Genomic DNA, 15,195 nt, shown 5'->3' on the forward strand with positions numbered 1-15,195 from the left:
ATGGAGGGGATTGGGGACAAAAATCCAGTCCTCTTTTTATTGGAAAATGCATTCCAAAGTTCAGCTGAAGCTAATATGAGGCTTCAGCAGCAGTCTTGAGTTAGTCACATCAAGTGGGGATCTTGACCCCCATCACTTGCATTGGAATTGCATGAGGAAGGGATCTCTTCATGGCCACTATGGACAAGAGGAGCAATTAGAGCGACCAATTACTCCTGAAATTTACATACAGGCATGTGAGTATTGTTTCAAGACACACTTGAAAAATATGTTTAAAAGCGTAATTGCCAAATAAGTTTTAAAATCCATCAGTGATGTAGCCTGTGAGAGAACTGAAAACACTCTTCCAACACTTTTTTTTGCCCCCCATAATAGTCCGGTCATGTTTTTATAAAGCCATAACCAGCATTTATGTAACAGACACCTATGTCTGAATGACAAAAAGCTGGTACTATAACACAGGGGTTTTCAAAGTCTGACACTGTGGGCCCCCCTCAGACAAAATCGGGACTGCTGTGGGCTACAACTTGAGCCCCATTTTTCTTTTTTTAGCCTACAGTTGTTTACATCACCACCAGCACCATTGGCACTTCATGCAGTATCTTTGCCTCATGTCTCTCCCTCTGTGTGCCCCCTTCAACTCTCCTACGGCCCCCTGGGCACATGTCACAGTTTGAAAACCTTTGCTGTAACAGATACATGAAGCCAGTAATGTTACATATTTAATGTCTGACGATGGTGTATGTTTAATCTTTTGTCAAAATGTGTCATTAACTTGTGTCATTTGTCTCTCAGGTCAACATGGAAACTGCCCGCTTCTTCAAGTCTGATTTTGAGGAGAATGGCTCCATGGACAACGTCTGCCTTTTCCTGAACCTGGCCAATGACCCCACGTAAGATTAAGTCAGAAATTGTACAAGCCAACCCCAGTTTTTGTATGTTTTGCTTAGTTAGGGATTCTGAATGATTTTATATACAGACTGTTGTGTTTATTGGCTTCATATTCTCAAATGTAAAATGTATGACCAGTCTCTAGAATAGATTTTAGATTTCAATTCAGACCTCATGTTGGTATGTGTACAGTAGAATAACTTATAGTGTTTTTTTTCTGTGACCAATTAGCATCGAGCGTATCATCACCCCTCGCCTGGCGCTGACTTCAGCAGAGTACCTGGCCTACCAGTGTGAGAAGCACGTCCTGGTCATCTTGACTGACATGAGCTCCTACGCTGAGGCTCTGAGAGAGGTATGAATACCAACTCATCTGTCTTTGACATACCGGTTACACTGTTGAAGATGTGCTAATTATATATGTTAATGTGTTTTCAGCATGAGTGATGAGATTAGCAAGTTACCAGAATATCATTTATTTTCTGTCCATTTAAGGCATTTACAGGAACACTCTGACATAATGTATCAAGGTCTGAGCTGTTAGGACTTCTCACTTAAACACTCAATAGTTTAGCTTGCAATCACTTATACCACTTTTGAAAGGATTAAAGGATAAGTCTGCCGTTTATCCCATGAAAAGACCAAAACCAACAATGTGCTAGTTCATCCCTCAATACTTTCTGACTTCTGTACCCTGTCTGTGGCTCTCAACCCAAAACCCACTGGTTCTCACTGAAGACGTAAATCTTTAAAATATGCTCTCAGTAATTTCCTAAAACAGCTGGACACTGTAGTTTTTAGCAAACATTACTCAAACAGGAGGAAATGGTGAATTTGTTGGGGACTATTTTCAGCTTCAGATTAAGACAGATTTGGTGAGTATGTCTGGCAGCAGGATGGTGTATGTGGAATTGAGTCAAAATAAACCACAGTGTGTGTGTTCATGGTAATGAAGAAACATGTCAACCTGTGCAACAGTGTGGCTCATTTATGTAGTAGTTAGTTTCTGGACAACAATGGTACTCTATGGCACAGAGGAAAAAGATATATCAGGCTTTGATACACACACACAATACTTAGGATATATTTATTGTTGGTTTTGGTCTTTTCATGGGATTTGTTGTCAATAAGAAAAATATAGAATATCACCAGACATACAGTATCCTTTTAATGTGTTACAGTTGCACATTGTACCAGACCTTCTACTTCAAATGTGTGTACTGTACATGGCTCTTGGGCCATCCCTAATATTTTTCTGATCTTTTTATGGTCATTAGAACTGTAGGTATATGTGCTTTACTGTCACTGTTCTGTTATTGTAAAATAATATACAATTACCACATGTCCAGTATATTCAGTATTATTATAGTACATACTGAATCCTCTCTAAAGACTCCAGCAGCAGTTGAAGCACCAAACCATGTGGCAGCATGTCAACATAACACACCAATGTAAATACTCTGCGGTTATTGGCACAAAGATGATAGACTCACTAAAATCTTGTGCTCTGGTGAGAATGTGTTCTTCATTCTTGTAGGAAATACCGTAAACCCCCCCCCCTTTTATGTTGTACAGTTTGCTGTCTAAAAATGCTGGCAGCACAATGCAGGTTTTTAAATGGTGCATATGCGTATTACCTTCTTGCATTTGCTGTCGATAACCTTGACACATGTACGCAGCACCAATAGTCAGTCAGCTAAGACTCAGGCAGCTTGATGGGTATTTCAGTACGTACAAAGAGCCAGAAGGACATTAACATTTATCTTCTGTTCCTATTCACGCATGTGAAGGTCGAGTTTTGCATTGAATCAACAGTTCACAAGTGTTTAGCCTGCCCGTCAACCTTTGAATCCAAGAATGAATGGGATGCATTTTCTTTCCCTCTTGCTCTGAATTCACTTGACTTTGGGGACAAGGATTTGCTTTTGGTCATTTTTGTGGAGGGCCTAAAAACAGAATGGCAACATTTTTAACCAGCTATTTGCCTCCTCTGAAAGATACCGAAGGAGTTAGCATCACTTGACTCTCCAACAGTAAATGGTTTTAGTTGTTTTTTTATTTAATTTTTTTGTTTACGAGAAAGAGTATAGCAAATAAGCACAGTTAGATTAAGTCTTGCTTAATATAAAAATGAGTTTTTATTTCTCTGGTTTGAAATGAATCATCCTCCTCACAACCGCTTTACCCCAAAGGTCTGTTGGGAAACAAAGACTTGTGAAAGGTGTCACTTGTAGTGAATAACCCATAGAGAACTGACCCTTTACTAAGTCCTGCCACCCTTACATACTGTTATGCCTATCCATTCTAGCATGGCACGTATGCAGTTTACAATGATAGCACTGGCATATTTAGCACTCAAGATTTGTAGGAATTTTTTAAATAGTCCATCCTTGATTGCAGACAGGGGTAGGAAAGCAGGCTCTTACTTTTTAACCAGCAGCCATCGATTTTGATGTCTGAAACAACAATTGTCACTTGCAGATTTTATTAGCCCTAGCTACTTAGCTAATTAACTTGAGCTCTGTAAGCTGAATGTAAAGTATTTTTCAAGTTAAACAAAGAGCCCTGCCAAAGGGTCTTAAATATGTACTCAAGGGCCACATACATGATATCATGCTTGAGGCTAAAAAGTCAGTATCCTCATCACTTGATCTATGTTGATCTAAGACATTGGAATAATGGAGCAGCATTGTTAGTGTATTGCAGGGTAGAGCTAGTACAGTACGATAAGGGAAAATGTAATGTTATTGTGTGTAATGTAAAGAGAAAGGGCTTCTAGGATGAGGACTAACCAATAGCAAACATGATGCTATCTCACAAGGCTGCGAATGTTACCCTAAACTCAGGACTGACTCCCATGGGCCAGTTCATGTGCCAATCCTGAATATGGCTTGATCTAACGTAACCCGTGAGGCAACCTAGATTAAGAGGAAATGTAGTTAACTAATGGTCCTTGCTATGTACTCCTTTCCATTGGAAGTAATGCCAGGTTACTATTGAAGGTAGGCTGGTTTGTCAGGCATGCTAATGTTAGTGGCTGACGTTTGAGCAAACAAACATACTGTTTAATCCATTTGCCCTTATGTTTTTGGGTTTGAAAAAGGTTCAAACAAACCTCAACCTTCAAACTCTTTTGTATACTCTTTGAGTATCACTCTTACAAGAGCCCCATGCACACTGCTTTTCATGTTGCTAAGCTGTATTGGATATTTGTTTGGAAGGGTTTAGCAAATGGTCATTTACCACCAGCAGTTTCCCTCAGCTCTATGGAGCTTCTTAGGCCCCCTTTTCTTTTGTTTGTTTGGTTTTTGTTTGTTTTTTTGGGGGGGGGTTCCATCAGCAGGAACAGGTAGCTGTTTTCAGTGAAAAAGCTCTGATAAACACACTATACACTACCTGCCCAGCATCAAACAGCAGACAGACACAGTTAGCGATTAGCTGGTGAAGATAGTGGAGCATTTAGCAGCTAAAGAGCCAGATATTTTTCTCAGGAGTTGATGGAGACCAAAAACAGAGCTAAAAGGAGAGGAAATATTGGACTTTTTTATCAAGTGGACACAAACATGACTCCAAATGAATACAAATGTTGCTCTGTGTCTGCTGGATTTGTAGTCCGAAAATAGTTTGCCACAATTATTGTATAAAAATATGATGCTGAACTATGATATATGATAATCCCCTCTCTTATATTTTCAGCCTATTCTGCCACTTTCTTGTAGCCAAAAAATCATTAATGCATCTTTAAAATGTTCTCAAACTTGATGAAAATATCAAGAGAAATCAAAATGTAAATGCATGTTAACAACATTGTGTCCTTTAGCTTATTCTACATTACTGCTCTCATGTCTCCCTCCCACTCCCCACCTGTAGGTATCTGCTGCCCGAGAGGAAGTGCCCGGTCGTCGAGGCTTTCCTGGCTACATGTACACTGATCTGGCCACCATCTACGAACGTGCCGGCCGAGTGGAGGGCAGAAACGGCTCCATCACCCAGATCCCCATTCTCACCATGCCCAATGATGGTGAGAGCAGTAGCAATAGAACAACAGCTTTCTATGCTTTAAGCTGGACCAAAATGACATCTTCACAACGGTCAGCCTTGTAGGGGACATAGATATGCATTATGAACACACAGTATGCATTTTATGCTTTCAGAGCAAGAGCCTTCACCTTTTTTTCTACTTGTGTATCTGTTGGATGTCAGTGTGGTCATGCAGATTACACTCTATTTTCTGTCCTTACATGCCTAAATCTCTTGGCAAGTCATTGTTTGAATTACTGAAGTAGGCATCTCAAATGGACTGAGACATTTTTGATGCCTGCAGTTACTATAGCAACACGTATGAAGAGCCTACTCCTCTCTAGTTGAACAGGAGTCCCCCATTACAGCATCACAGGGAGGTGATTATGTCGGCTTTTACTAAACACTGCGGGTGTTCCCAAGGGCTCACGGGCTCTTGATTTAGAGTAAAGGTCTTGGGAAGCTAACAGAAATTCTGTCTATTTCTGTTCAATGTTCAACATTATTTTAATGCCTGCATATCACCAAGTGATTTGAATAGTGTCTCAATTGTATGTGTTCTTCTCTGTGAATATAAACTCAACTGAGGTATTATATGTAGTGTTTCAATTAATTGTACTGCAGTATGTAACAAATACACGATTTGTGGGATATGTTGTGATTAAATACATTTTTGTGCCTCTAACAGACATCACCCATCCAATTCCTGATCTGACTGGATACATCACAGAGGGTCAGGTCTACGTTGACAGACAGCTGCACAACAGACAGGTATTCGTCAGCCATTTCTTTAAAACACCATTCATCCAACTTGAGGCAAAGAGCTGGTACTCATTCTTGGGTTAGATGGTCCCAGTGTTAGCTTTGATTCAAAATGCCACATGTTGTACTGGTCATTTTTATGTGCATTCACATATATACATGGAGCGATTACTGTCAAATGCATACACCTATGGCTTTGGCCATTTAACCAGGTGTGAACAATGTATTCATACTCAGGCATCACCAAATAACCCAGTCAAAATGCTCATTTTCCAAAAAATGAATGTTTAATGTATGAAAGGGGTTTAATACATAAACCCCTTTCATACATTAAACGTGCATATGACACAGGTCAACTGACATGCCTTCGACCTGTGTGGACCCTTTTATATGAGACGGCAGTCACAGGCTAATCACAGTTGTGACTCTTAGCAGAGACTTCAGTCTGCAGCGTAGTTCCATAAACTTCACTGATAAAGAATTACACTGACTGTATGTCATGTGTTTTGATTTGACTGAGGAAAAAGTAGCCTACAGGAAGTACCTTAATTGCCTCCATGAGGTGTGTGTGTCACAGCCACTGCTGCAGCTCCAGCTGTTGACTGTATTGATAAGCGGACCAAACTACACTAAATAACTTCCCATCGTTTTTTAGAACACTGTCCCTTTCACTTTACATAGTATCTTTGCCTCACATGTCTCCCTCCGCAGCTCCCCTTCAACTCTTCCGTAGCCCCCTGCGGAGGTGTACCTTACAGTTTGAAAACCTACATGATTGCCAAATATAAGTTAAATTACAGTTTCATGTATTTCCTTCTGTCCATATAGCCATGCTCTCCCTGTCCTTCTTTAGTCTAATTATTATTAAAATTATTATTAAAAGTCAATATAATTTAATTCATACCCATAAATAATCATATTAAACAACAGTTAATGCCTACGTCGAGAAACCCATTCATATCAAAATCAGTTTGGGGAGGAAGGTCAGCTGACCGCCAACGTGGGTTACCCCATTCAGACACTGTGTCAGTCTGAATGGGGTATTGGTTGTGAGTGCCTATGATTTAATTTTACACAAGCCCAAAACTATAGTGGTGTGAAAAAGTGTTTGCCCCCTTCCTGATTTCTTATTTTTTTGCATGTTTGTCACACTTAAATGTTTCAGATCATCTAATCATCAACTAATTTAAATATTAGTCAAAGATAACACAAGTAAACACAAAATGCAGTTTTTAAATGAAGGTTGTTATTATTAAGGGAAAACAAAATCCAAACCTACATGGCCCTGTGTGAAATAGTGATTGCTGTGGAGGACTTTTGGCCCACTCATCTTTGCAGAATTGTTATAATTCAGCCACATTGGAGGGTTTTCGAGCATGAACTGCCTTTTTAAGGTCATGCCACAGCATCTCAATAGGATTCAGGTCAGGACTTTGACTAGGCCACGCCAAAGTCTTCATTTTGTTCTTCTTCAGCCATTCAGAGGTGGACTTGCTGGTGTGTTTTGGATCATTGTCCTGCTGCAGGACCCAAGTTTGCTTCAGCTTGAGGTCACGAACAGATGGCCAGACATTCTCCTTCAGGAGTTTTTGGTAGACAGCAGAATTCATGGTCCCATTTATCACAGCAAGTCTTCCAGGTCCTGAAGCAGCAAAACAGCCCCAGACCATCACACTACCACCACCATATTTTACTGTCGGTATGATGTTCTTTTTATTGAAATGCGGTGTTACTTTTACGCCAGATGTAATGGGACAAACACCTTCCAAAAAGTTCAACTTTTGTCTCGTGAGTATTTTCCCAAAAGTCTTTGGGATCATCAAGATGTTTTCTGGCAAAAATGAGACGAGCCTTAATGTTCTTTTTGCTCAGCAGTGGTTTTTGTCTTGGAACTCTGCCATGCAGGCCATTTTTGCCCAGTCTCTTTCTTATGGTGGAGTCATGAACACTGACCTTAAATGAGGCAAGTGAGGCCTGCAGTTCTTTGGATGTTGTTGTGGGGTCTTTTGTGACCTCTTGGATGAGTCGTCGCTGCGCTCTTGGGGTAATTTTGGTTGGCCGGCCACTCCTGGGAAGGTTCACCACTGTTCCATGTTTTTGCCATTTGTGGATAATGGCGCTCACTGTGGTTCGCTGGAGTCCCAAAGCTTTAGAAATGGCTTTATAACCTTTTCCAGACTGATAGCTTTCAATTACTTTCTTTCTCATTTGTTCCTGAATTTCTTTGGATCTCAGCATGATGTCTAGCTTTTGAAGATCTTTTGGTCTACTTCACTTTGTCAGGCAGGTCCTATTGAAATGATTTCTTGATTGAGAACAGGTATGGCAGTAATCAGGCCTGGGTGTGGCTAGAGAAATTGAACTCAGGTGTTATAAACCACAGTTATGTTTTAACAGGTGGGGCAATCACTATCACACAGGGCCATGTAGGTCTGGATTTTGTTTTCCCTTAATAATAACAACCTTCATTTAAAAACTGCATTTTTGTGGTAGTTTTGGTGTTATCACTTCCTGTTTTATTTTGGTAGTAGACTTGTGCACAATTTAACTCTTGGTCAAAATTAAAGCTTGTTAGCTAAGTCATTCTCCTATCATTGTTCCTCATTGAAAATACCAACAGAGAGTGAAAAGAAGTGTATTGTAAGTCTCTGGGAGGACTTATTCCATCAGTCCACATTATTTATGACAGTAAATATGACCCTAAATAGACCTCTCTACTAAGAATTGGACTGAGAAAAAAACTGTTCCTTCCATTACATTGTTTGTTTTAGTAATCGCTGTAATTACAATAACATACTTTTTTCTTAGCAGAGTTCATATTTTGCATTAGCAATACATGTAATCAGACAATTTCATACTTGTCTTTCAGATCTACCCACCCATCAATGTGTTGCCCTCATTGTCCCGTCTGATGAAGTCAGCCATCGGTGAGGGGATGACCAGGAAGGACCATGCTGATGTTTCTAACCAGCTGGTAACAAATCTTACCTATTGTACCTAAATAATGCATCCTGTAACCTGGACATAATCTGTTTCCCTCTGAATAATGTCTGAATTTGATAAATAACTAAAAGCATTGACATGGATAATATATGGACAGTGACAGTATACAGATGTTTGATGGGAATTCTTTTGTAACCATCTTATGAACTGTCATCATTATTAATATTAATGTCTCTCCTTGTCTCCAGTATGCCTGTTATGCCATTGGTAAGGACGTCCAGGCTATGAAGGCTGTGGTGGGAGAAGAGGCCCTCACCTCTGATGATCTGCTCTACCTTGAGTTCCTACAGAAGTTTGAGAAGAACTTCATTGCTCAGGGTAAGAAGATGCTAAAGGAACAATTCACAAATTTTCAACCTTATTGTCTTGTATTAATTACAGAGGTAGTATGTCCACATCATTCACAATAGTGAGGGTGCAAGCAGTGGCTGGCAACCACAGCTAATATGGGCTGTTCATTGTTTCATGTATGAACTGTTACATGCTTCTAAAATGTGAGACTTTGCTGCTTTTCCCTGTATACTTGTAAACTGAATATCTTTGGGTTTTGGTCTGTTTGTCAGACAAAGCATGCAATTTGAAGACATCACCTTGGGCTCTTGGAACTTATGATGGGCATTTTTCACTATTTTTAAAACATTTTATAGACTAAATTGTTAATCATAAAAATAGCAACAGATTAATCAATCATGAAAATAATTGTTAGTTGCAGCTCTAAGGTATTGTAATTGGACACCTACATGCAATACCTTTCAAATGTTTGCACACTGCCAACTCTCCTGCACATGCAGCCCAAGCTGTGAGTTCACCACAGAGAACCTCATGCAAAGGTTCAGTGTCCAAATTCAAGTGTCAGAGCAGGAGAAATTTAATTTAGAAATTTGATTTAGCGGTAAGTCACTGTACCACGCAAAGACCTCTAGAACAGATTTGACTGTTCACTGCTATAGGGCTGAAACAATTCCTCGAGTAACTCGATTACTAAAAATCATTGATTAAAATTATTTGCATCGAAGCTTCATTTAATCCATATAACTATATACAGCGCAGTGTGTTTCGCACGGATGATTATTACTGTCACACAACACGCTCATGCTGTGTGTAATCAGAGACAGTTCAGACTGTCTTTGGTGTGATTTGACAGCGCGGATTACTAAGAGGAAAGTTAGTTGTTCATTTTAAGAGACCTGTCTTATTTTCTCTTCTGCATATTTACTATTGCTCTTTTAATAAAGCAAAAGTATTTCTAATCTGATTAATCAATGGAATAATTGGTAGAATACTTGATTACTAAAATAATCGATAGCTGCAGCCCTACACTACTTTCACATAGTTAGGAGTGAAGCTTTAATTTAAATGCCCAGAACAAACAGTTCAACATGGGGGAAAATTAATGAATGAAACCACATACGGAACCTTTACTCCATAGTGATGACAAACCAAATTCAGAAGTGGGAATAGAGGCACAAGAGGGTTCTCGTGATTTAAATATATTCCCAGGAGGATGCAAAATTTAGTAAGCAAATGAATGTGGGAGTGGAAAGGTGCATGGCAGTAGCTGTCTCCTCTCTCTATACGGTCTCTAACAGTGACTTCAGTGGCTTTAAAGTCGTGTGTGTGTGTGTGTGTGTGTGTGTGTGTGTGTGTGTAGATACTTACATATTGTGCTGTTGTTGTTACTGTTTAAAGTAAAACCACAGTGGTTTTTACATGTTTTATTATCTCATAGAAATTAGATCGGAAACATGTTGTGGTGGTCTGAAAGTGGATACTAACCAACAGCAGGAACAGTTCTTCAGGTTACTGAGTATTTTTGCTCATCTATTACGGTATATTGCTCTGAAAAATTGTGGTTGAAGAGGCATTGTATTTCTTAGTTTACGTTTGTCCCTGGAAAATATTGATCTGTGTGTAGGTTCCTTCTTTGTTACTGAAGCATACATGACCATTTTTTTTTCTCTCTTTTTCTTGAAAGTGACTAAACAAAGCTCAGTTAATCTTCTTGGTAGATGCTGTATATACAGAAGCATATTTCCTCTTTTGAACACTGATGGATTCCACAGGAGAATAGCCATCATAGCAAGACAAGATGGGAAATGGGAAAGAAATATTTTTAGAATCTTTTTTTTTTTCCCCCTACAACTCACAGCAACAATACCCAAACAGTTTCAGCACAACAACCTCTATTAGAAACAAAACTGAGTCCGCAGCAGGGACAAGCTAGACCTCAGGAAAAAAATAATTTAAGAAATTAATTTGGGAATTTATTACAAGGGGGGCCAAGGGCTCTAAAAACTTTTTTTTATTTTTACTAAGACTACTGCAAATTACCGTCAGGGCAAACTTTTTTGCACCACATTTCTTAAAATTGAGTGGGGTATTTACTAACACTTCAGATGTAATGGAGTCCAACAGTTGAGTTGATTTGAATGAACTGCTGCTCAATGTGTGTTAAATACAGCGCTGAAGTTAAGATGTGATTTGCCTAGCTTAGCATAAAGACTAGAAATAGCTAGCTTAGCTCTGTTCAAAGTTAAAAAATACACCTACCAACATCTCTTAAGCTCACTAATTAACACATACCTCTGTTTATTCTGTACATAAACAAAAATCACTTTGTGGATTTGGGGGGAATTGTGCTGTTTCCTGTCTTTAGGCAGGCAACTTTATTTGTATAGCACCTTTCAAACACAAAGGCAATTCAAAGTGCTTTATATAAGGCAAACAAATGCATTAGAACAACATGTGAAAATACAATAAACAGCCAAACAGAATCAGGCAAAATAGAATAATATCAGAATTAAACATAAAATACAAATATACAAAAATAATAAAACAGAAATACAGTTACAGTGCAGCTAAGCTAGACTAACCATGTCCTTACTCCAGCTATGAAATGTACAGACATGAGATTTTTTTTTTTTTTTTTCATCAAAAAAAAAAGAGAAATGGGTGTTTTTCCAAAAATGTTGAAGTTGTTCTTTAAGACACATCTCACACGTTTGGAAAGCAATAGACCGCAAAGAGTTATTTTGCTACTGTAAGCCTACTTGAGATATTTGACGAGAAAACACTTTTGGAACTCCAATCGAACACTCCTGCAAGTTGGAAGTAGGCCTATATATGAGGAATTATTAGTTGAAGAGCATAATGTTATCAGCTCAACAAAAAAGGGATTAAATTAAACAGGCCTCCTGTGGCCTTAAACATGTCGCTCCAGTTCACCATGATTTATTCACCTGGGGTCTCATTTATAAAACAGTGCGTAGGATCCTCCCTAAAGGTGCACGTGCACACGAAAGCCAAAAATAGCATGCACCAAAAAAAATCAAACTTATAAAACACAGAAATTGATGCACAGAAATAGAGCCGCAACGATTAATCAATTAATCGATTAGTTGTCAACTATAAAATGAATCAGCAACTATTTTGATAATCGAGTGAGTAATTTTTTAAAGAAAAAAAAAAGTAAAAATTCTCTGATTCCAGCTTCTTAAATGTGAATATTTTCTGGTTTCTTTAGTCCTCTATGACAGTAAACTGAATATATTTGGGTTGTGGACAAAACAAGACATTTGTGGACGTCATCTTGGGCTTTGGGAAACACTGACCGACATTTTCTGACATTTTATAGACCAAACAACTAATCGATTAATTGAGAAAATAATCGACAGATTAATTGACCATGAAAATAATTGTTTAATTGGTTAATGCAATGAGTTCATCAAACTTAACACTACCAGAATTTTTTTAAAAGTGGTCAGATCTAAAGATGGAGGCCAAAAAAAATAATTGCATTCCACCGTCAGAGCGTGTCAGCTACTGGTGGGGGCAAGGTGACTGGAGAAGGCAGAGTGTGTGGCAGCCACCGCGGTGCCTACAGTGCCTCTGTTCTGCAATTCTTTGATGCTATTTGATGTTATCCTGGATTTCTACAACTGATGATGATAATTCCATCAGTTAGCCTAGTTAACGTGGTTGAGGTGAAAATAACTCCGTATATTCACACTTAATATCTGGGAAAGGCAAGCCAGACTTTCCTGAATCCTGCTACATCCTGGCTTATACATTACACTTTTCTATTTTTGATGATTCACAAAACAACTTGCACCCGTCCTCTTCTCAGGATGTTGGGGGGTAACAGATGGTCTTTAAAGATGCACTAATAGTTTTTTAATAAACAATGGTTTAAAGCACTACATGTAATGTGAAATGAGTCACTTGTCACAATAAATCCACAGAGAATTATCACCAACATTCCTCAGCTTTAAGGAGCTTTTTAGCCTATTTTAGCTCATTTTGGTTTTACAGCCTTATTAACCTCCTTTCCAGCAGCAGCTTAGCTGCTTTTTAGTGAAAAGCTTGAATAAACCCAATGTATGCAAATTGTCCAACACCAAACAGCAGGCAGACAAAGTTAGCGACTAACTGGTGAACATAGTGGAGCATTTAGCTGCTGAAGAGCCAGATATTCTTCTCAGGAGTTGATGGAGAGCAAACCAGAGCTACAAAGAGAGTGAATGTTGGTCTCATCAGGTGGACACAAATGCGACTCCAATGGGATGATAATGTTGCTCTGTCTGTGCTGCTTGTGAAAATAAGCTCAAAATAACACATTTTATGTGATAATATGTCAATGTTGTGTACACAAGTGGTCAAAAATTAAATTACTACAGCTTTAACACTGAATTTCTTGGTATCTCTTTCTTTACAGTCTACTGTCAAGAATGTTTTTTTGCTTGATGTGTCAGTTGATATTATGTTTGGATGCTAACCAGCACCGTGGCCCCTCTGTCTCCCTCAGGCCCGTACGACAACAGGACAGTGTATGAAACCCTGGACATTGGCTGGCAGCTGCTGCGAATTTTCCCCAAGGAGATGCTCAAGAGGATTCCTCAGAGCACCCTGGCCGAGTTTTACCCCAGGGAGTCTGCCGCCCGTCACTGAGGCACACTAAAGGATGCTCTGGTTCTGGCCCCACTCACCTTTCTGCTCACCATCCTCCTTTCCCTTGATTCCTTTCTTTCATCTCATCCTACAGCCCTGCACATCAAGGGGCACGGAGACTGATGTTGTAGAGCTTTCACCTATCCCAAACCACACCTCCTCTTTCTCCACCGTTCTGATTACCTCCAGTTCATCTTCTTCTCATGAATCAACTCACCCCAACACCACCCCAAATTTCCTCCCCTGAATGAGAACGGGGCAATAATCTCCCCCTTCTGTAGATGTACTGTAGCGTTTATGTGTCCAGAAGTTGTTTATGGAAAGTGTCTGTGGTTGTAATGTCTTGATTGCAAAAATGTGAACATATCCTTGAAATTATAGATTAGTCCTCGTATATTAGGGTGTTACAGCTGGACCCTGCTCTTCTTTTCTTTTTAATTAAATGCTATGTAATATCTATTTCCCACTAAAGAGGTTTTCATCTGAAGAAAAATGTGTATATATAGGGGGGTTGTCAAAATAACAAATGCCCTAAAATACAGTACCCCTGTAGCCAGTTAGGTGAAGGTCATAAAGTTGGGTTTTTATTGAGACTGTCAGAAATGTTGATTCAACTTGATTGTCATTTTCTAAACTAAAAGGCACACTTTGAATGAATATTTGCTGAACACAAACTCACAGCTTCACAAACTGAACATCATAAATGTCACCATATTAATATTTACCTGAGGGGGTAAATATTAATAGTGTGTAAAAGTGTTTCTCCTATTTTGTCCACTCCCTATGTATTGGTTAATAATAGGCTGCTGTATTTTTTTCAAGTTGGCTATTACTCAAATTTTCTCATGTCACCATTCTCAACATGCTGAGGACAGCACCCTTAGTAAACAGACAAACTTGCGCCACAAGCAGAGCTCAGGTGTTTACTGTATGTTGCCCCCGGTACTTTGACTCTTTCTTCCCTCTTTTGGACCCTCTTGCTTCCTCCACCTATTCTGGGAAGAATACAGTGGATGTTTACATTATTTATATTTTGCTGTTTGATTTGTGTTGTGAAAGATGAGTATGTAAGAGTAAATTAAACATTCCCATCTGTCTGCAAAAACAAATTCTTTGTTGTGCAACAATAATGGTTTTGTGAGTTTGTGTCCATGAATAAATATAATTATATGAATATGCTGTTGTCTCATCTCTATACACCTTTCATTCAACACAAATGCATCAGCAACACAGATATTCTTCATGAGGTTGATTTGTCAGCCCCTTTATCCAGTCAGTGTCTGCTTGGACATGACGGAGGCTCCTCAATGATCACAGATTTACCCGGCTCAATTTATAGGAACTGAATACATGTGTAGATATTCAACCAAGCTTTCAACTGACAGATTCAGAGTGCTGGAGCGAGTGTTTTTCGTATTACCAACATAATTACACCACATCATTTGGTGATTAATGTTGGAATTGTAGAAAAGGTGCTGTCTGTTGTTACACCTGGGCAATTATTTTTATATTTTGCTAAACAAGTTTCATAGTTTGTTTAAAAAAAAAAAAACTAGTCTACACAAAGCAGCT

The 15,195-nt window shown here is 39.0% G+C and overlaps 1 protein-coding gene across 1 annotated transcript in view; it reads left to right on the forward strand.

Annotated features, from left to right (window-relative positions):
* atp6v1ba (ATPase, H+ transporting, lysosomal, V1 subunit B, member a) overlaps positions 1-14,797 on the forward strand; it is a 49,069-nt gene extending 34,272 nt beyond the window's left edge. The window contains exons 8-14 of the mRNA XM_044213499.1: positions 796-893; positions 1,123-1,246; positions 4,762-4,912; positions 5,600-5,682; positions 8,543-8,647; positions 8,865-8,994; positions 13,481-14,797. Of these exons, the coding sequence (XP_044069434.1) occupies positions 796-893; positions 1,123-1,246; positions 4,762-4,912; positions 5,600-5,682; positions 8,543-8,647; positions 8,865-8,994; positions 13,481-13,623 (834 nt within the window). The 3' untranslated portion in view covers positions 13,624-14,797. The remainder of the gene's footprint in view (positions 1-795; positions 894-1,122; positions 1,247-4,761; positions 4,913-5,599; positions 5,683-8,542; positions 8,648-8,864; positions 8,995-13,480) is intronic.
* Positions 14,798-15,195: the final 398 nt, after the last annotated feature.

This window comes from Siniperca chuatsi, linkage group LG11 (genome assembly GCF_020085105.1).
Source record: "Siniperca chuatsi isolate FFG_IHB_CAS linkage group LG11, ASM2008510v1, whole genome shotgun sequence".
Lineage (NCBI taxonomy): Eukaryota > Metazoa > Chordata > Actinopteri > Centrarchiformes > Sinipercidae > Siniperca > Siniperca chuatsi.